The sequence below is a fragment of the Corvus brachyrhynchos genome, unplaced genomic scaffold, assembly GCF_000691975.1.
Source record: "Corvus brachyrhynchos isolate BGI_N302 unplaced genomic scaffold, ASM69197v1 scaffold26, whole genome shotgun sequence".
In the NCBI taxonomy this organism is placed as follows: Eukaryota; Metazoa; Chordata; class Aves; order Passeriformes; family Corvidae; genus Corvus; species Corvus brachyrhynchos.
In genome coordinates this window covers 4,705,889-4,728,388 of record NW_008239324.1, presented here as the reverse complement: position 1 = coordinate 4,728,388, position 22,500 = coordinate 4,705,889, and the positions used below count along the sequence as shown (strand labels likewise).

General features: G+C 41.7%; 1 protein-coding gene across 1 annotated transcript in view; it reads right to left on the bottom strand.

Moving 5' to 3' along the window:
- NUTF2 (nuclear transport factor 2) overlaps positions 1 to 14,392 on the bottom strand; it is a 14,955-nt gene extending 563 nt beyond the window's left edge. Inside the window, exons 1-4 of the mRNA XM_008638729.2 lie at positions 14,268 to 14,392; positions 12,232 to 12,303; positions 7,676 to 7,774; positions 1 to 19 (exon numbers count right to left, since the gene is read on the bottom strand). The exon at positions 1 to 19 is cut by the window's left edge and continues 563 nt beyond it. Coding sequence (XP_008636951.1) covers positions 1 to 19; positions 7,676 to 7,774; positions 12,232 to 12,303; positions 14,268 to 14,366 — 289 coding nt within the window. The 5' untranslated portion in view covers positions 14,367 to 14,392. The remainder of the gene's footprint in view (positions 20 to 7,675; positions 7,775 to 12,231; positions 12,304 to 14,267) is intronic.
- Between the last annotated feature and the right edge of the window lie 8,108 nt (positions 14,393 to 22,500).

The window sequence follows — 22,500 nt, the reverse complement described above, 5'->3', positions numbered from 1 at the left end:
TGATAGGATCTTCATCAGCCTGCAGAAAGAGGGGGGGGGGAAAAGGTTTAAAACACTCTGTTTTTGAGAAATTTATTCCAAAACTCACGATAAGACAACTTAAAGCTAACATTAACAGTGACATCACATGCTGTAAGATGTGTAATACCCCAGGAGACACCAATACCACCAGAGGGTCTGTTCTGAGGGGCTTTGCAGACAAACACCCAGGGCCCAGTGACATGGAAATCCTGCAATGGCATCTGAAGTTGGGGTTTTTTGAAGACCTGCTGAAGTGTCACTCACCACACTGATGGAATGTGCCTGCCTCAGTGTTGAATCACAGATTCCTTGCCCAGGACTCAAGCTTAAAAGAAGTGGTTCAATTTTTAGCTGCTGAACTTTGGGTTGATAGCAGATGGGGATTTCTGTAGAGGTTGGTATCAACACATTGGCTGGATGATCCAGGTAATGATCTGGGTGTTGAAAGCCTTGCCAGAGCAGGTGCAGCTGGCCAGCAACATAGTACTTCCCACTTCCACTGTCCAGCAACAGCTGGAAGGGAGCAGAGCATTCACTACAGATGTGACAGTGTGTTCTAAGCACAGGAATGTCTGCAGCAGTGCCTCCACTCCTACCTCTGAAAATATGTCCGGGTTACTACAATATTACTACAAAAGTAGAAAATAGTATTAGAGGGAGACTAGTACTCCCACCTAATGTTTATTTATCCATCTTCTCAGAGACACTGTGCAGGAATTAAACCCTCAAAATAACAAATTATTCCCAAATCAATCAGCTGGAAATGACACAACAGGATTTAATCTGAACAGCACACAGGAGCAACTACAAAACAATCTTCTGACGGTGGCTGTAGTGTGTTCAATTCAGCATTTTTGGAGGATTTTAAGCTTTATTCTTTCAACACATGACTATTCAGCTTCAGAAAAGGGGGGGAATGTATAAAAAGAGCCTTGAAAAGCAGCAGCCAGAGCAGCTCATGAAAGAGGCTGTCAAAGCACTGAATGTTCATTGGCAATGCTCTGCTGTTCACTGAGAACAAGTGAAAAGTCTAAAGAGCAAAGCAGACTACAAAATAATCAAAAAAGGAAACTTTACTTTAAAAAGATAATATTAATGGACTGTGAAACAAGTCAGGTTTCAGGAGCAACTCGCAAAGGACATCACTTATATCACAGAACAGCAAGTCTGCCAGAGCGCTGGTGGCATCAAGTGCATGGAAAGAAAGCATTCAGATCCAAAAACCACTGCAAGGATTTCACAGTGACAACTGCCTAGGAAGTTAAGTGGTGCACATGAAGTGCAGTTTCACTAAGCATATGCTAATTCACAGAGGAAAACCAAAGTGGACCCTAGACTGGCCTCTCAGGAAAGTGATACTGAAATAATGATAGATATTTATTTATTAAACCAGCTGAGAGCTCTAAAGCAATCAAGGCAAGCATAGGGTTAGCAGTTATTAGGGAAGAACAAAGAACCAAAACCCAGAAAATGCAAATGCATAAACAGGCAAACAACACCCACATATCAAATCCTGCATGCATTTCTTATAATTTAAAAAAATAAAATGCTGCAATAAAGTCATAAAATTACAAGAAAAATGATCCAGCTACAGGACAGTTTCCTACTGAAGACAGTCAATTGAGTACAACTCTTCAGCTTGCAAAAACATGAGAATGGGGAGAACAGGCAAGACAAGTTACTATAAAACCATGAAGAACAAAGTGAATGAGGAAACTACTACAGCCAGAAATTAAGAAGGCAACAAGTAAGGCCAGAAATATGAGCAAGTCAGTGTTCAATACATGACTGAATGAGAGAAAAATCCTCAAAGCAAGACAAGTGCCAGTAGTCACTGTCCAGCAGACGAACAGGGCAGCTTGTCCCTCAATATACACCTGCTTTGCATGAGGCAGAGGCTCCCTGGGAAGGAGCCCAGTGTGAGCACAAGCAATTATGCTGGGTCAGACCAGCCGTCCATCTCGTGCATTAGCACATATGACAGCAGTCATGGCAATTATTTCAAAGTATTATCCTTACTACATATGCCCAGAAGAGAGGCTCACATATCTGTGCTGTAGAGGTGGCCTGTGCACTGAAGCCCATGGGTTTGTGCCTTTCCCAGCTTCTCCCGGGTATCCAATGTAACCCATCCCAGGAGAGCCTCACTGCTTGGGAGTTGGCAGGTTCTCACCTCTCAGTTGCCCTCCTCCTTGCAGATCACTGAGGCATCTATTACAAGCTACATAAGTACTTTTCACACCAAATTTGAGCTTGTCATTACTGACATGACTATGCTTTAAAATATACATCTGGAAAAAAAATATCAGCACCAGACGAGCTTTAATGTAGGTCTCCTCGATTTCTGATAAGCCTAGGTAGGCTCTGATAAAAGCACTGCAGCTCTTGATGCTCTGGCTTAAGGAGAATTTCCTCCTTTCTTAAGCAGTTCAGGGCTGGACACATGAAGAAGGACTAAGAGGGAATTCTTCCCCCAAAACACTTGGTGTGGTACAGACACCAAATTCCCACAATGAAGTCACACATTATTGTTTTCTTTATTCCTTTCATGTTATCTCTTCATAGCATAGAGCAACAGTATACTTTAAAAACAAGGAAAATCCTAGACTATACCCAAGGTGAAGTAAATACTTTGTAGTCCATTCCCAAATTTTGACTATGTAATATTAGCACATAGCAAAGGCTCACAGTTCAGTGACTCAAGATGCCCCAGAAAACACAGACTAATCTATCCCATTTTAGGTTAGATCTTCATCACAGCTCAGATAACACCACTGAAACTCTCTATCCTTACTTTTCACTCCAAATTCAGGCATGAACCTCAGGATTTGCATTCCAGATGTGAGCCCAGGCTCTAAACACAAGGGGCTTTAGTCTTCCCATAAAACTTTCCTTTGTGCAGTTCAAATTCTTCCATGACATCATTGAATTAAAACAAAAATTAAAGAAGTCCCAGAATCAGACTAGAAGGATCCTCTGATTTCCAGGCTAGGCTTTTGCTCAGCATGAGCATAGACTACAGCAGCTCTGCATCACAGAACGGGCTGGGGTGGTCCACAGAGGGGACCTTTAGAGATCACCTAATCCAATCCTCCTGTCCCAGGCAGGGACATCTTTCACTGCATCAGCCACAGCTTTGTCTAGCAGAGTCTTCAAATTCTCATAGAACAGATGTTTCACAAGGTATCCAGGCACCACTTCCCAGGGTTTCAGTCTTCCATGAAAATCTTCCCTTGTGTCCCATCTGTACCTTCCAAGTTACGGTTTCCAACCACTGTCCCTTGTTACACTGTCTGGCACCACTGAGAAGAGTTTGCTTTCAGGTAGTTGGAAATACTCAATCACTTTTCACTTATATTTCCAGCAGATTGCCCTTCACCACCTTCTCTCCCAGCTCCACAAGCTCTCCATCACTCACAATCCTGGCAGCCTTCTGACCTTTCAGTTTTTCTACATCCCTTCTGACCTGGAGGCTCCAAAGGAAGTCCTAAGCTCACAGAGCAGTGAGCTATGTCAGAGTTTGAGATGCAAGACTGCTTTGCACTTCAGGTTTAGCTACACAACTTTCCTCCTCTTGCTTGGTCAGAGAGGGTTTTACTTCTTCACCAGCACCCGAAGCAGTAATTGATTGAACTGCAGGGTTGCAACAACCCTTACCTCAAAGGAAAGGCTAATTACTTGAGACTGCAGGTTCTTTCAGATGTTAAGCCTTTTTTAACTGGCTTTAAGTGCTTTTTAAACAATGCTTCAAGTGTTCAGCATGCATTACAAAAACATCCAGTGATTTTAATTGCAAATTTCCTTTTCCTTTTAACACTAGGAAACACCGCATAACAATTAGTTATTCACAATTAATTCTGCATCGATCACTTCAGAAATCACACTCTGGGGAGAGCCACAGATCTGCCACATGGCTCTGAGAACACACAAGCCACAGCCATGCTTCTCAGCCGAGCTCAAGGGACAGAAGGGCAATAAGAGAGCACTCCTTACTCAACCAGGACAGCCAGGACTGGAAGACAGGTAAGGCACAGGGTTAAACGTTGTGGAGGGCTAGCCTGAAGACTTCGTTGGTGCACACCCAGGCACCTTGAAAATTTTTCAACAAAAAGGTTTGGTGGAAGCCTAGAACTTGGTCATCATCTGCCTGAGCATGACAGGAGAAATACATTACTAGGTGAAGCACACTGAAGATACTGGGTGACATTCTGGATGAACTCTGGCAAAGCAGGGTCACACCAAAAGGAATTCACTCCTAAAGACTTAAACTGATGCTTACTCTTCCTAGTTGAAGCAAGCAAGCAGCACTCAGACAATGAACAGCAATATTAGAATAAGTGGATGTGTATTTATTATACCTCTACAAAAGGATAACCCCACCCAAACATTAATACCTATCAGCATCCATTAAAGAGGATCTTTGAAAGCAATTACTGCACTGCTTTAGCCAGCGACTTAAATTCCTGCTAGTGACATTCACCTACTTAGATGCTCTGTTACTCTACAGCATCTTCTCAAAGAAGCTGTTGTGCCCAGGCCCCTCAGTGTAGGTGATTATTCTGTTGCAAAAGGGTTTTTTATTTATTTATTTATAGTTCATACTGGTATTAGCATGCTGGGCTGTGGACTGGAGCAGCACAGAGGCAGATACACATCCTGACCTTGTCATGGGCCAGTTATGATTTCAACTGACCCCAGTTAAAACCCCTCCCTCATGGGAGGCCAAGGGCTTAAAGCAACCCAAACCTGCAGATCTACTTGAGAATTAATACTCTGATAAAGGAAATAAGAGAGTTTGACAGTAGCAGTCCTTAGCCCCATTATTCCTTCAGAACTCTTCTTGTACAGTCAAGAAGAAAACTCAGGCTTTGTGATGATTTGGTAATAGTTCACCCCACAATATATGCAAGGGAAGTAGGAAGTTTTTCTCCTTTGGTTTATTTTTGCCCCTAATGATTTATATATCTATGGTTTAGGGAAGAAACATATGTATAATGGTTTAAGGCAGAAATACAAGATGTGCCTAGCTTCCTCAGAGTGAATGATGTTCTGAACTTTGGGACTAGCAATTCAAGCACTAATGCCTCAGAAGATCTGTTTAAATATCATGCCAAGAATGACAACTTAGAAAAGAGCATGTTACAGGTATTTTAGCACTATTATTTTCTTGGGTTACTCTATTAAAAGCATTATACATGGTCCTTCATTACATGAAGCAATTCAAGTTTTGAAAAACTGCAGAGGATTAAAATATGCATTAATTGTCCTGGGCTTTGAAGAATTTGTTTCGCAGTCCCATGAAAAGGATAATGGAATAGTAAGCAGGAAGAATGGCCTTCCCCTTCAAACCTTTCAAATTCTGCTACTGGTGGTCTTGGAAGCGCCCTTCCTTGTGCAAAATTCTCTTAGAGTTTTCCTTGAGACCAACATATGCAGGCTGAGCAGCCACACCACTAAGAAGGCAGCTTTAAATAACAGTGAGTATGCAGCTCCATGTTTGCCTGTTACAGTGTTCCCTGCTCCTGGAGCTACAAGTGAGCCACTTGTTAAAATGCACCATCTGCACCCAGCTATTCTCAGTTAGTGTATTGTACACAGAGCAGCACTGAGATGCAGTAAAATGCCTGTCAACATGTGTGAATTGGCACGAGAAAAAAGTATTCACTACATATGACAGCCAGGTTCATTCATGCCACAGACTGTTCCTGATACTGCATTTGTCCACCTCTATAAATATCACAACAAGGCAGAAGCATGAAGTTAAAGTTCTAAGTTGACTTCGACCTTCTGGACACTTGTTCTGTGAGAAGCAGCATTCCCAGGGATTAAGATGTAATTTTTAAAGCTAAGGTTTGAGACATATACATGTGAAGAGTGGAAAAACATTTCCTCATCTACTAAAAATTCACAAGCAAGTTGGATTTGATCATGACAGTAGGCATACTTTAATCCAGTATGTTCTCTCCAAATACCTGGATGCTCTAACACATGATCCCCAAATTATACTGAGTTATTTCAGCAAGCTGAAATTATTCAGAGGTTAAAAACAATACAACAGAAAATACTACTCCAAGTCATGGTATTTATGGAAAGTTCCCAGATTGCATTTACAATCCCTCCATATTAATGGATGAGAAAACCCAGTATCTTTACAGAATCTTTTAGAACTTGGTATCTTGCCACAGGATCCAACACAATCACCGTTGCAAGCTGTGATCTGCTTGATAATTATGCAATAACCTTAAAAATATGACTGTGCAAAACTAGGTGCAGATGTGACTGGCCAAAGACATTGAGTCAAAAGGTCTTGATCACATCAGAGTTTTGTGCACACCCAAGAGCAAGGCTGAGGAGATCAGCATGTTTGTCCTGCAATTCAGTGCTTTCCATGGTCACATGTGGCTGCTTTTCCACAGAGTGTGTGCAGGTGGGACTGAGCAACAAGAAAGCTGGAATCCAACTTGCAGCTGGGAAGCAGGAGCAACTTTAATGAGAGCCAAAGCTGCCTGTGTTAGGTTCGGCAGTGGATGCACTGCTCTTCTCAGCTGCCCAGCCCAAAACGAAGAGAACAGCTTAGCAAGCAGATTCAAACATCCAGTCCTATGTTTGCTTAGTAAACAGTACAGTGTCAGTGGAAGTTTGAATGCTTTGGTACTGGAGGTGCCGTTGAGTTAGCAGGAAAAGGAAATCTAACAGCTATTTTAAAACAAACTGGGTGCAGATAACTCTAAAGACTGGATGGCATTAGAGGCCTGACTTCACAGCATAGCTGGACCAAACGAACTCTGATAACTTCAACTACTGCTATGTAATTTCACATTTTTTAAACTAACACCCCCCACTGTGAGCAAGTTCTGCCTGCAGCTGACTTTCACAGAGTATTTTTTGCAGATTCCAGGACAATTCATTCATAAGCAGCTTCATTAATTTACAAGTCTGTGGCCCTGGTATACTGGCAGACTGGGTAAGTTTACACAGTGCAATAGTATCAGTCACATAGCAATATAGTCATACTAAGCCTGAAAAATAATCTGATTCTTCACAAGAAGCAGCTGTTTCAACAGTAAGTGTTTGATCTCAGAGGCAACACTCCCATTGCTGAATCGGTTTTGATTACAGAGGTACTGGACCATACTGACACCAGGATTGTATTCTTGTGTCCTGTGACAGTAAATAAAAAGTATGGACGCACTGAAGGGTGGTCAGTTAGCAAAATGAAGTCTGCTAAATCAGAGCTCAATGCAAACAGGACATCAAGGTGCATGTTAAACTAGATGTGCTTAAATTGTCCAAGAACACTGTGATGATGCTTTTAAATGCAACAGAGGACACCAAAACCTTACTGCATCAGGGAAAGGGAAATACTGATGCCTTTAGAACCCACATGGTATTTGTCTGCACAAATAAATCCATGATACTTTGCTTGGCAGAACACAACTGTCAAATTACAGGTGGCTTACCTAGAACTAGGTGTCTGAAAGAAGGAGCATTTCTTGACAGTCTTGAATGGCAGAGGAACAATATCCCAATGCAAACTTACCCCTTTTCCTTCCCCACCCATGAGAGCATTTTAATGTATTCAGAAATCAGATGATTTAGAATCCTACAAAAATCTAAGACAAACACTCATTAACCTGTAATGGAAAGAGTTTACCTTAAGCTGTCCCACTACCATACTGAGTATACAGCTATCAGGTGTAGGTTGGTGGTCTTGTGCTGTGATGCTGTGTTGTATCTTTTGGAAAGGGAGGCTCTGCAATGAAAAGAAATCAAAATAAGAAAGTATACAGCAATTGAATTATTTAACTTACAAAACAAAGATTGAGCAAATCCAACATTATGAAGTGTTAGACTATTGTGGCAGTACTGCACAGAAAACTGTTGCAAATGAGGGCACTACTCATTTGGGGGGTCAATTGTAAGTTTTTTTCAAGCACCAAGAGAGGAAATAACATTGCCTTACACAGTGAATGGTACCTTTTCCTACTCTAATTGCACTGCCTGAAGAGCTTCAGATCATCTGTAAGCTCAAAGTTCATATGATGAAGGAACAAACCTCTGCTCTGAACTATGTTAAAGGATTTTATCATCTAATACTTGAGGTTTACCAGACAACCCCGAATTTGCTTCTTTGTTAAAGTGGCTATGAATGGAAAGGAAAAGTGGATGAAGTATTCAAGACATGAAATCCACATATCCACTCTTCCCCTTTTTAATTCCCTTGACACTCAGGTAGCCAACGTCAGTACGTCTGGAGGTACTTGTGCAAGTAACACACCTCGAGGAGCACTGGGCATTGGAGAGTAATTCCCGTCTTTCAATTTAGACCACATTCACATTCCAACATGGACAAGTCCAAGCAGTGAACGTGAAGTATCTGGGGGATCTCAGAGCCCTTCACACAAATGCAATTTTGGGACTGTTTCCCCAAAAGCTGCATTACTGCTAGGTGCTTTAGTGGCAGTTCAGCATGGATGGAGCTCTGGGAGACCATGTGGCAGATACTCCAAGTCCAGGAACTGCACAGCATGGCAGCACGGGGCCATTCAAACCTCACGTGGCACTTGGATGCCTTTGCTGCATTTCCCTGATTTGGAAACAGGTTGAAACAGAGCCAAATGCATACTTTGACAAGTTCTGCACTTCCCTCTACTGGAACAGGCCTCAAAGACTTCCTAGAAGGCCTAGGTAGAGACACAAGTCCTGCTGTAACGAATATGAAGTGCAGTCTTGGCTCTACAAGCCTAAGGCTCCAGGAAGAATTCCAGGAAGCTAAATCCTTGGATAACAGAGAACACAGAAACTGTGGAAGGATCAGCACCTGAGGAAGCATATGAAGTGTAGGGAGCAGCCCTCTAATTAGAGGGATACTATTCAAGAACACCCTTTAATAAAGCCTGCGGTGTTTCCTCTTGGCTGGGAATACAGTCCCAACCAACTTGGAAGTGCAAAATGGACTGACAGCTTTGTAGTATGGACAGACATAGTAACAACACAAAACCAGAGCCTTCTTCTCTGAACAACCAGCAGACTGTTTTCCAGGGTCACCATTCCAAACTTGAATGTGCAGAATACCCACACAACTTGCACAAGCACAGGCTGGGAAGTTACTTTGACAAAAGGGTACTCCAAAGCCCAGCCCCACCTCTGTACAAGAGCTTCTTGTTGAACAAGCCCCACAAAAAGATTCTTTTAAAAAGGCAGAGGGATGAAGGGGAATGAATGCAATTGTGTTCAGGGAGGAAGGAAAGGCTTTGGAATCAAGAGCTCTGCAAAATGGTGACAAGGAACCAAAGACAAGGCTGGGTAAGACAGTGGCTGTTTCAAGTACCTGATTCCACAGGACAAGAGGAAATGGCCTCAAGCTGTATCAGAGGAGGTTCAAGTTGGATATCAGGAAGAATTTCTTCACTGAAAAGGTGGTTAAGCATTGGAATGGGCTGCCCAGGGAAGTGGCGGAGTCACCATCCCTGGAAGTGTTCAAGAAACAACTGGACATGGCACTCAGTGCTATGGTTTAGTTAACAAGGTGGTGTTCAGTGAAAGGTTGGACTCGATCTTGGCACATATTTTCCAACTTTAAAGGTTCTATGATTGTCCTTTGTGTTCAGGGAGGAAGGAAAGGCTTTGGAATCAAGAGCTCTGCAAAATGGTGACAAGGAACCAAAGACAAGGCTGGGTAAGACAGTGGCTGTTTCAAGTACCTGATTCCACAGGACAAGAGGAAATGGCCTCAAGCTGTATCAGAGGAGGTTCAAGTTGGATATCAGGAAGAATTTCTTCACTGAAAAGGTGGTTAAGCATTGGAATGGGCTGCCCAGGGAAGTGGCGGAGTCACCATCCCTGGAAGTGTTCAAGAAACAACTGGACATGGCACTCAGTGCTATGGTTTAGTTAACAAGGTGGTGTTCAGTGAAAGGTTGGACTCGATCTTGGCACATATTTTCCAACTTTAAAGGTTCTATGATTGTCCTTTTCAGAGGAAAGGACCCCAAATGGCTGGCCAGCCTAGTGAGCTACTCATGTGATGCATTGGGAGAAAACCCACTGGAAAGAGCAGGAGTGTAGCTGACAGGAAAGACCACTGATTTTTAGGACAGGCAGAGGCTACTGCAAAAGGATGGCTGCTTATAGACATCCATCTGTACTGGAGCGAATGATTTTGTGGTATGAAAAATACAATAAAAGTGTCTAAAAAGCATGGAACTACACAACAACCAGGGCTTTTACCATCCTCTGACATTAGAAATTGGCTGGTCTTTCACTATAAAAAGTATGGAATCCTCCTTGAAGTCAGGTAAGAGAAATCAGGCAAGAATAAAGTTAAGTAGCATAAACTCGCTGCTGGCAGCAAGAATACCTGTCTCAGCTTCCGCCTTGCTCCACTACATTCATAGAACTATGTAATTATTATCTCAAATGCTCAATGTAAATCAGGCTGCCCCTAATTAGCACAGGCACTCTATGTGAAACAAGTCCAGCACCAATTAGGACAGAAGAAACAAGTGTCAACTCCCACGCTGTAACAAGGCACAGATGTGTCAGTTCTGCAGAGCAATGCCCATACAACCTTGCCCTGCTATATGAGCAGACTGAAAAGGTGCCATACCATTGCTGTCACACAGCAAAGAATTTGATCTATAAGAAAATGCCACCTCTTTGTGCTTACATCAATTCACCATCCAGGCACTGAAGGACACAAGACCGCAGAAGTGCAAAAGAATTTCAGTGCCAAACTTTCAGGGATGTGCTGAACTGACTAAGCAGCTCCAGAAGCAGAGTAGGTGAGCACATGAAGCTGACACAGCAAAGGGAGCCCAGGCAGCTCAGTGCTGACAGAGGAATGCTGAACGACATTAGAGTCACTGTAAGCTGATACAGCTCATAACGAGCCACGGCAGTGGAAGGGCACAGAGTAACTTCAGTGCATTTCCTCCTTACTTTAAGCAGATGGATACAAGCCAGAAAAAGTTTCCCTAAAGCAGAGTAGTGTGTCTTCACTCACCAATTATGACTGCAGCAGGCACATAAATCCAGAAAGTCCACCTTGCAGCAGAGACAGGGAAGGTAAAGATGAGCTATGTCACAGTGAGAAAGGGGCTGGATTTGCACTGGGCTGAATCCAAGGCAGCAATCAGACACTGTGGCCAAGCAGACGCTTGGCTGGTTGGGTATCTAAATGGCTGCTAGCCCAAAAGTCTAAAGAGCACTGAGTACACAAACAAGCTACCCTGGAGCTTTGCTATCTCCTCACCTACAAGCAGCAGTTGCTGCTCTTTCTGAGATGTGCAGCCTTCTCAAAGGCAACACAGGTACCTAAAGCACAGACCTGAGGGTGAACCTGTCTTCACAGTTAAAGATGCCTTAGGTGAAAGAAGTAATTCCAAAACACAGGAGCAGTAGCTGTGCAATAAGACAAGTGTCAAGTTGCAATTATTTTTCTTCTCAATGTGTAATAAAAATGTCTGAAATACCACACTCAGAGCAGACTGTCTGGTGACCTAAAAGTGTGTCCTCTGCATATCTTGCAAGAGAAACAAACTTTCTAGTCTCATGACAGCATGCAAGTACCCCCAGTTTTATAACAGAAGCATGGATTTACTCAAGAAGATAAAAATTCTCTTAAGTTTAACTAAACGAACATGGAATTCTGGTGTCCTCTCACTTGCTGAAGAGAGACACGTTTCAAAGTCCTGAACCATACCTGCTCATATCTGAACTGCTGACAAATCTGCATTGAGGATAAGTCAGCTTCTCCACTACAGAACTTATTTGCAGTTTACGTATCACAAAATAAGTTGTTCCTTGCTGTAATGTGTCTAGCCTTTCTCACAGACAGATCCAAATAACAGGTTTGCTATTGCTTCTTCCTTGGCATGCCTTAAAAGAGCAAAGACGCCTTTCACTCCTCTAGATCAGAGGCAGCTTATGCATTAGACCTTTTAAAAAAATAAATCAATAATGTCAAATACAATTGCAGTCACAAAATAACCTTGCAAACTATGGAGTCAATTAACATTTCACCATTAGAGCCATCAGTGGAATAACCCACTACACAGCAGTAAATCATAACATTTCTTGAAGACCCAAGTTGGAAGCACAAGTTCAAGATTTTTGAACTGCTTAAGTCTAACTCAAATTTTCAGAAGCAATTATCTTCTAGTCTTCATAACTGTTTCCCAAAACATTCAGTAAGGATTACAGACTTACAGTGAGTTTTTCAACGATGGCTGCTTTGCCCTGGAACTGCTGTCCTTCCCACGTAAGGCATGATGCATCAATCTGGGGGAAAAAGAAAAAAAAAGTCATCAACCTGCTTAGGTAACCCTTAAGCAATCCTGATAGGAGATTTTGTTTATTTCACATAAGTCCTTAGAATCCGGTTATTTGAAAACTACCTCAATGCGAGACAGAAAGAAAGCAGCAAAATCAATTGCGAAAGTTTGGAACAATCAACTAAAAATTAAGTAGGCTACATTTCATTATCATAAGTCTACCAGCAAAAAGAGTTCCTGCCTTTGGATTAAAGTCAGCTTTCAGAAGAAAATCTAAAGGATCAAAAGAAAAAAAATCCTAGGGACACAAAGTCAAGCATGTGGAGAGAGAAAAATATATGAAGAAAACTGACAACAGGGGTTGCACCACCAGGGTAGTGCTCCAACTCACCAAACTAAAGCAATTCAAAAGTGACTGGCCAGACCCCTACCTGGAACAGGTGACAAAAGTCTTGACTGACTTGGATTACACCACTAAAGATAAACCGTATCTTGTGGTGGAAGCAGTGATACAGGAATACACACCAAATCCAAGAGCTCCCTGTTTTATTCCTGCATGGAATAAAATTTGTTTGCTTCCACAGGGTCTCTGAAGGGAAAAAGCTTATCATTACAAGCCCATTTCTGCAAAATCTCCCCAAATTTACACAAATTGTGACCTTGGTGCATTTCAGCCACACAAAACAGGGTCCCATTCTCCACAGTTTAGGAACTCCACAAAACAACACACATCAGTGACCTGCATAATAGTTCTCCCAACTACATGTGCACAGGACTCTTCATGGAATGATGGAAAGCAGAAAGACCCTAAGGGTGAAAAAAAGCCAGGAGTTCATTGTGTGGAAGGCCCTACATCCAGGAATTTAAATTAGTTTGTACTCACCACCATTTTGAGGATTTGATGTATTTTGGTAATAAATTGACAAACTGCCTAGAGACTTCATATTTAGAGCTGTGGTTAGAACACAAATTGCTTGGTTTTCTTCCTCTCTAGGCTCTGTACACAGCTTCTTGGGCAAAGTAAAGCAACAATCTAGCAGGTAGCAAGTACACAACAATCCCAAGAGCAAATGGTATCAGTGCTGCTGGATATTGCTGAGGTATAAGGAGGGGTGTCAGAGGGTGCTGAACCATTTCAATCCTCAAGAGCTTGCTGAAGCTTCACGCAGCTCATCCAGCAGATGAAAAACTGGTCAGGAAAACAGGATATGCTGCTAGAAGACTTGTCAGCCTTGAACGTCTTGCTGCAAACTCCTCAGCCACCCAGCAGCATTCCTCACCATCAGCAATCAGCTCCACGCACAGAGCACTTTGCATGCTCTGGAGGAATCTTCTCCCAAAACTAAAAGCTGATGTTCCTTGGGTTTGTTAATTACGGTTTTTAATTCTGGTATCCAAGTCTACTTCACCCCAAATAAGAAGAAGAAAAAAAAAAACCTAATGTTTGAGGAAATTTAAACTAAATTTACATTCATTTAACATATTATTCTACATGTTTAAACTGGATTTAAAACTGTAAATCTATTTTAATGTTCAGAGGATTGATATAGCATGAGGTAAAAGAAACACCTGCAAGAACTGATAAACACAGGGTAGGACTTAAATTATATCCCACTTCAAGAGGGATCCAAGCAAATCCATGCCTGTAAATTAATGGCAAACTAAAACTAGAATGTTTGCTTTTACAGAGCACTTCATCACAGGATTATCATCAAACCCCTCCAATACAAACCACTGTCTACACCTAAACAGGGCTTTTGTGAGTCTGACTGCCTAAAAGGCAAACAAAGCTCAAAACAGAAGTGAAACATAAAAGAAAAGCAATAAATAAAAGCGAGTGTGATTGCACTGACTGATATTCCAGAGTCAGGATAAAGCCCACAATCCCACCCTGTGTATTCCCACACATCAGAACAGGGAATCCCAGACAGATAATGGGACAGTCTTAGCTCCCTTTTTGTGGATACTTACATATATTGCTCCTAACTGAGTCCTGTCTGCATCAAAAAGCTGGTAGTAATGTTGTACAAAGCTGGATCCTATCTGCTCCCAGATAGGCTTGTCTCCCATTCTGAATCCTCACCCAGAGCCAGTGACTATAAAACAAACAAACAACAAAATCATCAGAAAGATCACAGGAATAAACATAACACTTGGGTTGAGTATTAGCACCAAGAAACACATCCTCTCAGCTGGCCTGAATTTTTCTTTGAGATAAGTAGGACAAAACTCACCTCTGTATCCTAGACTTGTAAATAAACGTCTTGGATATTGAATGGTTTAGTTTCTAATTATAGATTCGGTTTGTAGTGCTATTTCAGTGTGAGGTCACATCTCATGTACAAAAGTGGAGAATGAGAACAAAACCGAGTGTTACCACCTTATCTTCACATACTTCAGAAGTTACACCATCTGAACAAGCTGGCAAGTGCTTGCTGTTTCAACTTGATCTCATTTACTGTAAACAAATGACCTGTTAATATGGATTGTCTGCAAGTGGCTTACACCAACTGATTCATGTATTTAGCTCCTCAGGTATTTCACCATCCACAGGCCATTCTATGAGTGTCCTGCCAATGGCCCATAACGAGAATTAATTCACTAGCTTGTTGTTTAACACAAGCTTACTGCCCATCCTCTTCTATCCTGTCACTGAGGCTGAAGTAGACTCGATGTTTATCTTTCAGCCTGTAATAACTTCAAGATACAAACCATGATTTTTCATAGTGGTGAGAATCTGCAGTTCCTAGTGAAGGTGCTGGAAGCTCAGAGGCATCCCACACTTCTGAACACAAGTCCTTCTATTCCAGAGGGATTAAGCATAGAGCATGCACAGCAGTGCGGACAGGCCCAAACTCTCATGCACCATCGGTACAGCTGATGGCTTTATCACAACATTACATTTTTCAAGAAAGCAAATTCATTTTTATTTATCCTGATCTCTCTCTGAAAGTCTGAAGAATTGTGCTAAAATTCAAAACACACAAATACTGCACTCAAACCCCACTACGTGATATTTTAAGATCCGAGTTCACTTCAAGCAAGCTATACTTGCTTAACATCAAGAGGTCAGCCACTAGTCCCTCTTTGCAATCCCTGTCCAGGAACCTTGGAGTTACAGGTTTAAATTGCACTGCAAACCTGGAAAGGTATGAAATTCTGTTTTAGGATACAGGACATAATAGTTATTTTGGCTTCCTTTAGCTGTCAATTACTTACACACCTGTATAAGATTTGACAAATTCCTAAGAGAAACAAAACACACATTCCCAAGATCTCCACAGAGGGTACTCCCAGGCCCAGCTTTCTGTTCATAGTTGGACAAGAAAGCTCCTTTCATATTTTAGGCCTTTGGCAGTCGGAGCTTTACTCACACAAATGGGAACTGAAATGGGTTCAGACTTTAGGTAGGAAGTTTTAAGGTCACACAAATTTGGCCATACTTACAGAAGAGCAAATCTCTTTTATTAGATCAATGGGCTAACAGCAGGTAGCATCTGTGTTGTCAGGGTGGTAAATTCAACTACCAAGAACAACTGCTATCACATTTTTAAACATCCTTATTTCACAATCAGACACCTAGGCAGTATAGTCAACATCAAACTCACCAAGCCTGCACACTAACATAAAAATTCAAAGTCTTGTTGCCACACAGCTGTTGTTTCAACTGCTCCAAAGAGATCTACAATCTGGTGTTAGTCACCATCATGAGCACTCCACTGATACTTGCAGTACATACCTCAGTCTGGAGGAGTTTACCCAGTGTGGCCACTCCTCTGGGAAAGCATATCACAAATTATAAAAACACCCAAGTACAACAGATTTAAAAAAAAACCCCAAAAGCAACCCCACACTCACATCCCAAACAACTTAAACCTAGTTCTTTACAAGTGAAAAGGTGGTATTGATTGCACATCCATAACTGATCAACTGCAGGTTAGGCTGGTATGCAGCCAGAAATCAAAGAACTTCAGCTTGTATTAGGAGATTTTATTTTGAAGAAAAATCATCCTAAAACCATGGCACCAACTCCCTGGAAACTCTACTGAGTGGTGATGTCCACCCTGCTGAGAGGTAGGGCTCATGTCATATTTGGCAAATCAGAAGCAGTAGGACTTAAGTTTGATGCCTGCAGTTTCCATTCCAGACCTGTGGGTACCTACCTAGAAGTGTGTAGTTTGGGATGGCTGCAGTGGAGCCAACAATCAGCACAGGGGAAAATCATGTTGATTCACTTTCTATGGATCATCGCTGCTTCAACTTCAACATATGAAGTCACATCACTGTCAGATATTCCTAAACATTTAAGGGCAAATCTAGTTGACACTATTGATGCTCAGCAGTCACACATCTAACACTGAACTGAAGTCAAGGACAACAAAATAACCACCAGCTTATTCTCTTGAAGCTAAAGCAAGTTAGCTATTGCCATATTAAACTTCCCCCCCCACAAGATGTGCATTCACCCTTAACAGCTCACTGTACCATCATACAAACCCAAGATCAAGCTGTGCACCAACACTGCACCTCATTTAGTCCCTCAAGGCACAACAGCCTCACTCAAGATCACCAGATGCTTCTGTTCAATCCTGAAACTGTGAGAAAGCCTTAGAGACTGCAAGGAATAAAGGAATTCTTATTTTAAATATGGAAAGTAGAATTATGGGTTTTAGATCTAAAAATTAGTATGTTAGCTTGCTATTTCCTCCTAAAAAAAGAAGGGTACTTGTATTTTGATCAGTAAAATACTATTAAATAAGTAAAATAAATAAAAGTGAACATAAATTTGACCAGGTATAACATTGATTTTGTCAGAAATGAGAACAAGCTAAAAAAAAATGCAGCTGAAATTAATGACCCTTGACTAATTCTTTTTGTTTGTTACAACCTTACTCTCTTTCCTGTACCATTCGTATGTTGTTTTGCTGAACACTCACTCTTCCTGGAAAGGTTTATTTTCCTTTTCTGATTTGTCACCTTTTCCTCCATGCTGTCTTGTGTTTTCTGCCTGTCATTACGGATGTAAGAAGCTTAGATGTACCTAAAGAAAGAACAAGATGGGAATGATCTGTGTCATCAAGCCTAGTCCCTTTCAGTGAGACACAACCCATGTAAGACTGTGTTGATACATGTATCAGTACAGTATTTTAATGAGATAAATATAACATAAAAGGCTTTTAAGATCTACTGCAGACCTGTGAGGATAGCACAGGTTCTGATGTTGTCAAACACTAGGGCAACACAGAGGTGCTTCAGACCCATCCAGCCAAATCCATCCACACTTCACTCACATCTGTCCATGGTTACAGAAACACGGACTAATATAAAGCCAGCTAAAAGAAGTTTCAATAAGCTAGAAAGCTCCTAAGATGTGGCACACCTGTCCTTTTAAAGGCACCTGCTGAAAGTTACTACTGTGTAAGTGCATTACTGGATATTCCACCTTAATTCCCCACGGAAAAGGAGATAATTTCCTTAAGCTAATGAATTTCCTTGCCTTTGTCACTTCAAACCAAACCTACCTCCTCACATCCACTTAAGAACACCACAGTCCATTTGATGAACAGCTTCTTCACAAAAGCACAGCAGCAAAGCTGAGCTGCCAGCACACAGTGTAATACTTAACTCACATTATTCACTCTATTTCTTGCAATCTGCTTGCACTAGAGAATTTATCCCCACCCCAAATACCACCCAGCAGTCAGTGCTGAAGTGGAAACCCAATACAGCGCACAAAAGCTGCAGCTCCCAGCAACTCTGTCTTTCACAGGTATATGCCAACACTGCTGAACCAAAGTGCTTCTCCTCAGGGGCCTTTTGCAGTGACATCAAAATCGAATTTTCCAATACCTCTGTCAGACTGTAAGCTCACACATCAAGAGTAAATTCCACCCCTCTACACATCTCTCACCACAATCCCTACACATCTCATCCTACAAGGTACCAGGGCATCCCGGTGTTTGCTTTGCATCCATCTGCTTTGGCACGTGGCAGACTGCACCAAGAGCAGGATAAGCTCAAAGACCCAGCAAGCAGTAGCACCAACGAGGAAGCTGCACCTATAAGACAGAGAAGATCTAGAAGAGAACAGAGCCTCCACACGGGCCGCGAGTGATCTTGAGTGGTCTGGCCTCAGGCACATTTTTTTATCCACAAAATCTAAAAATACAGAATCTTTTCTATTGCTTGTCCCAGCTTTGGTGCTTCTGTCTACACACACTCCTCTTCCATCCCTGCCTTAGCTCTGGATGTGAGAGATTAGCACGAGCACACCAACACTGCCCATAACTCCTAAGGGGAACACAGTCCTTAAGAAACTCATTTCTGCCACTGGTCTCGATGAAACCTCCTCCTACTGCTTCCTTCACAAGCTACAAAACACACGATACTCTGTCAGTTTGCTGCAGCACAAAGTCCATCTTTCTCCTCATGTGGCACCACCAGAGCTACTCAGAAGGGTAGCATGAGGAAAAGTCACTTATTTTACTTGGAAAAACAAGACTAATAAAGACATAGCCTTCTCTGAAATACATAAGCGCCAGTGACATCTGGAGCAGGTGGGCTACTGTCACAGCTCTGCAGTATAGAGAAAGAACAAAAAGTTGCTTCAGCCAGTAGTTACGCTTTACTACATTATCAGACCTGGACACATGCAAGCTTGCTGCTGTCAATCAAAAAAATTAAAGTCATTCTGAATTGGAGCATGGTAGGCCTGTAATTCTAAAAGAATACTACATTTTCATGGAAAAGTCAACAAAACCTAGCATGAGCAATAGTAAAATATAAATTACTAAGGAAAACAGGTGGTTTGCCAGGGATTGCCACATTTAAAAAGCAAGATGTATTCAAAGAATCAATAAACAACCATCATAGGCAAAGAAGGTCTGTAAAGTCTTTCTGGTCTGCAAAACATTAAATTAAAAAAAAATTTAAAAATTTTTTTAAAAAAAACCCCACTGAATTTAAAGAGGAAAAACCTCAAACCAATACATTCTAATGCTAGTGGAGAAAATTGCCTTCTATTATTCAGTTATGACTATACTTATTCCACAAGTAGTCTCAGCATAAGTAAACCACGCTCTCAAGATAGCAAAGACAGCCCAATGCACCACCAAAGTTAAACTCTCAAGATTGAATTCAAGCTTGTTTTCTGGAAGATCTAAGAACCAGTGCAACAAAATAGCACCAACACCACCCTCAAATCTGTGCTGCTGGTCCAGTGACACATGTGAATCCACAGCAAACATGGCTTGGCCCATCAGTTGCTGCACTGTTCACTACTGATTAACAGGAGAAAGTAAGGACAATGAAAGAGCTCTCAGCTTTTTCAGTTCCTCATACTCTTGCAATTTCTACCATGCAGGTATTTTAGATCACTCAGATTAGAGAGTCAGCAGTCTTTAGACGGGTAAGAAAAGTAAAGCAGCAAACAGTTTTAGACTATTTTTCCTTCAGTTGCTTTTCTTTTGCCACTAAAATTTCCAAAGACAGGAGCGCCTCCAGTGTGCACTTTCTAGGAACACAATGGAACCAGCATCACAGGACCAGATAATCTTCTTTCAAACAGGTCATCTATTCAACTCCACCACCAACCACTTGATAACAGATCATCCTCCTTTAGCAAAGGATACACTCCCAACAGAGAAACTATGCAAATTATCACAGAATAATGCAGGTTTGCAAGGGACCTCCTCCAGCTCAAAGCAGGAGGACAAACCTGTTCCACAGCCTGACTGCTCTCATACAGAGGGCAGCTGTCCTGTGTCCTGCCCGAATCCCATCTGTTCCAATTATGCCCCTTGTGTCCTGCCCTGGCATGAGGTACCCTGAGAAAAGCCCGGCTCCATTCTCCTGATAATGGCCTGACACAGACTGAGGCTGTGATTAAGCCCTGCTCAAGCCTCCCTAGACTAAACAAGCCCAGACCATGCAGAATGCACAGTAACACAGGGATGAAGAAATACTGGAGCTTACTGCGGGACATCATGCCTCATCAGCCATTTATCTTCAACACACTGCGACTCTGTCTGGTAAATGCCAATTCAGTGGTCAATCTTTCTCCCTTTGAAAAGCTATAAAATTTCCAGTTGAGGAACAAATTTCTGCATTCAGAGACTGAAGATGTGTTTCCCTGACACATTTCCACAATCATCTCCACAGCAGCTGACTGATCCACAGAGGAGAACCCTCTGCAAACTACAGCTCAAGGCCAATCAGAAACCATTGACTTCAGAGACCTCCACCAAGTAATTGTCATGGACTGCTCTGTACAAGAAATTACATTATTCTAAATATGCTTTTCGAGCTAAAAATAATTAAGTCTAGATATGCGAACAGTGAATGGATGGAAAGGGAGAAAGGGGAAGATGACAAGGTCCAGACTATTTCCTTCTGGGAAACACATTTACTTTCCCCTTCTTAGTCTTTTTATTCCTCTACTCCAACTTCATTGAAACAAATTAATGAGAGAATTATGCCAATCTGAAATACATTTTTTTTGTTAGAAATGTCAGCAAGTGTAAGGCCACTAGTACACAAAGCACCTGAGGAAGACTCTGGGAAAGCCTTCACTGTGCCTACAGCTTGATGCTCATCTCAACTGCAACCTGACAACCCAAGAGAGCCACACAGAGTCAGTCAGGATGATTTTCATATATACAGATATATATTACGTGTAACTGCAGAGGAGGACATAATGTTTTGTTGTTAAGCAAAAGCCACAGTGCTACACATCTGCCTTTTTTCCAGAGTATTCTTCATGCAAGCCAAAAACCAAATTTAAGTTTGCAAGGGCTGAAGCCACATTTCCTTTCCCCAAAAGGAGTGCAAGACTGCTCAGTTTAAAAAAAACCAGGGGAGGCACTGGGGAACTGGAGGGGGAACCACTACACCCTGTTTTTCTTTACCTTATAGACACAGTAACAAAACATTTAATGGCCATAGTTGCCACAATATCTACGAGTTTTAAAACAACATAAAGGAATTACACTTGCAATGTTACCAGCTATTAGTATATATTGCAATTCCTAAACTTACCATACTCTACACTTTCACTAACTAAATGACCCTTTTATTAACAGGAACAAAAGAAATCCCAGCAGAGAGAACTGCAGAAAGTTGTTACCATTTGCATTTTTCTAAAGACCTGAACAAACACAGATGTTTAGCAAATATATTTCAAATTATCTAACAGATAACTTGCAACCTTTTATACAAATAATAATTAGGAGCCCATTGGGAAAACAGTTAAATAGTCCAAAAGTGAGCCAAAATATCACCTCGCTTTAAATGAGATCAGGCATTTCACTATATACAGTAATTTTGCTACTTCTAGGTGGAGGTCTGTGAAATGCTTTTTTTTTTTGTTGCTGATAAAAGAAAACTTAAAGTCACTACACACAAATACAGAAATCACTGCTTGAACATGACTTCTCAAGAAGGCAAAAGAGTATTAACTTGAGAAGGCAGCTGATTAATGAATCAGAATTAACTTTCAGGCAACATTTCTGCAACCAATTCCTACTCAAGCATTTACTTGGGCTTTTTTTTCCAGTTCGACTGCAATACAGTAAGACAGTACAGCTCTAAGACACATTTACACTGGAAATTATGGACTTCGAATGAGCTGAATTATTGTTTCAGCCTGCCTAAGACAGGAAGTTCAAACTGAATTGCAAGAACAGACTCTTGGGGATTTAAATGGCTTCAGAAAGCTATCTCGCATTAACTGAATGCGACACACACTCCTTGCTACTGCACACCTTTGAAGGTTTTGATTGTTTTCAAAGCTGAAAACTGACAACAGCCCGAGAGGGGAAGAAAAAATTCTCTCTTGCAGATCATACTGGAAAATGGCAACTCAAAATAAAAAACTACATGACTGCAGCAGATCACTGAGCACATGCACTTTGCTAGTTTGACTCCAAGAAAGCGTGAACCTTTCACGTTCAATGTGACAAAGCGATTCAACCATGTCAGGTAACTTCAGTCCTCTCACAACCTTCTGGCAAGACAGAAAACAGCAAGAACATTAAAAACACTCGAAGGAGAAGCATAACCGAGTACACCTTCTGCCCTGCACAAACCATCTCCTCTCAGCTCCCATTCACCCCCTTTACACTCCTCCCTGCGATACCGAGCCGTCGCAAAGCAACGCAGAAGCACCGATGGGCTCCAGGCCGAGAAGCCTCGGTGCCTCTGAGGG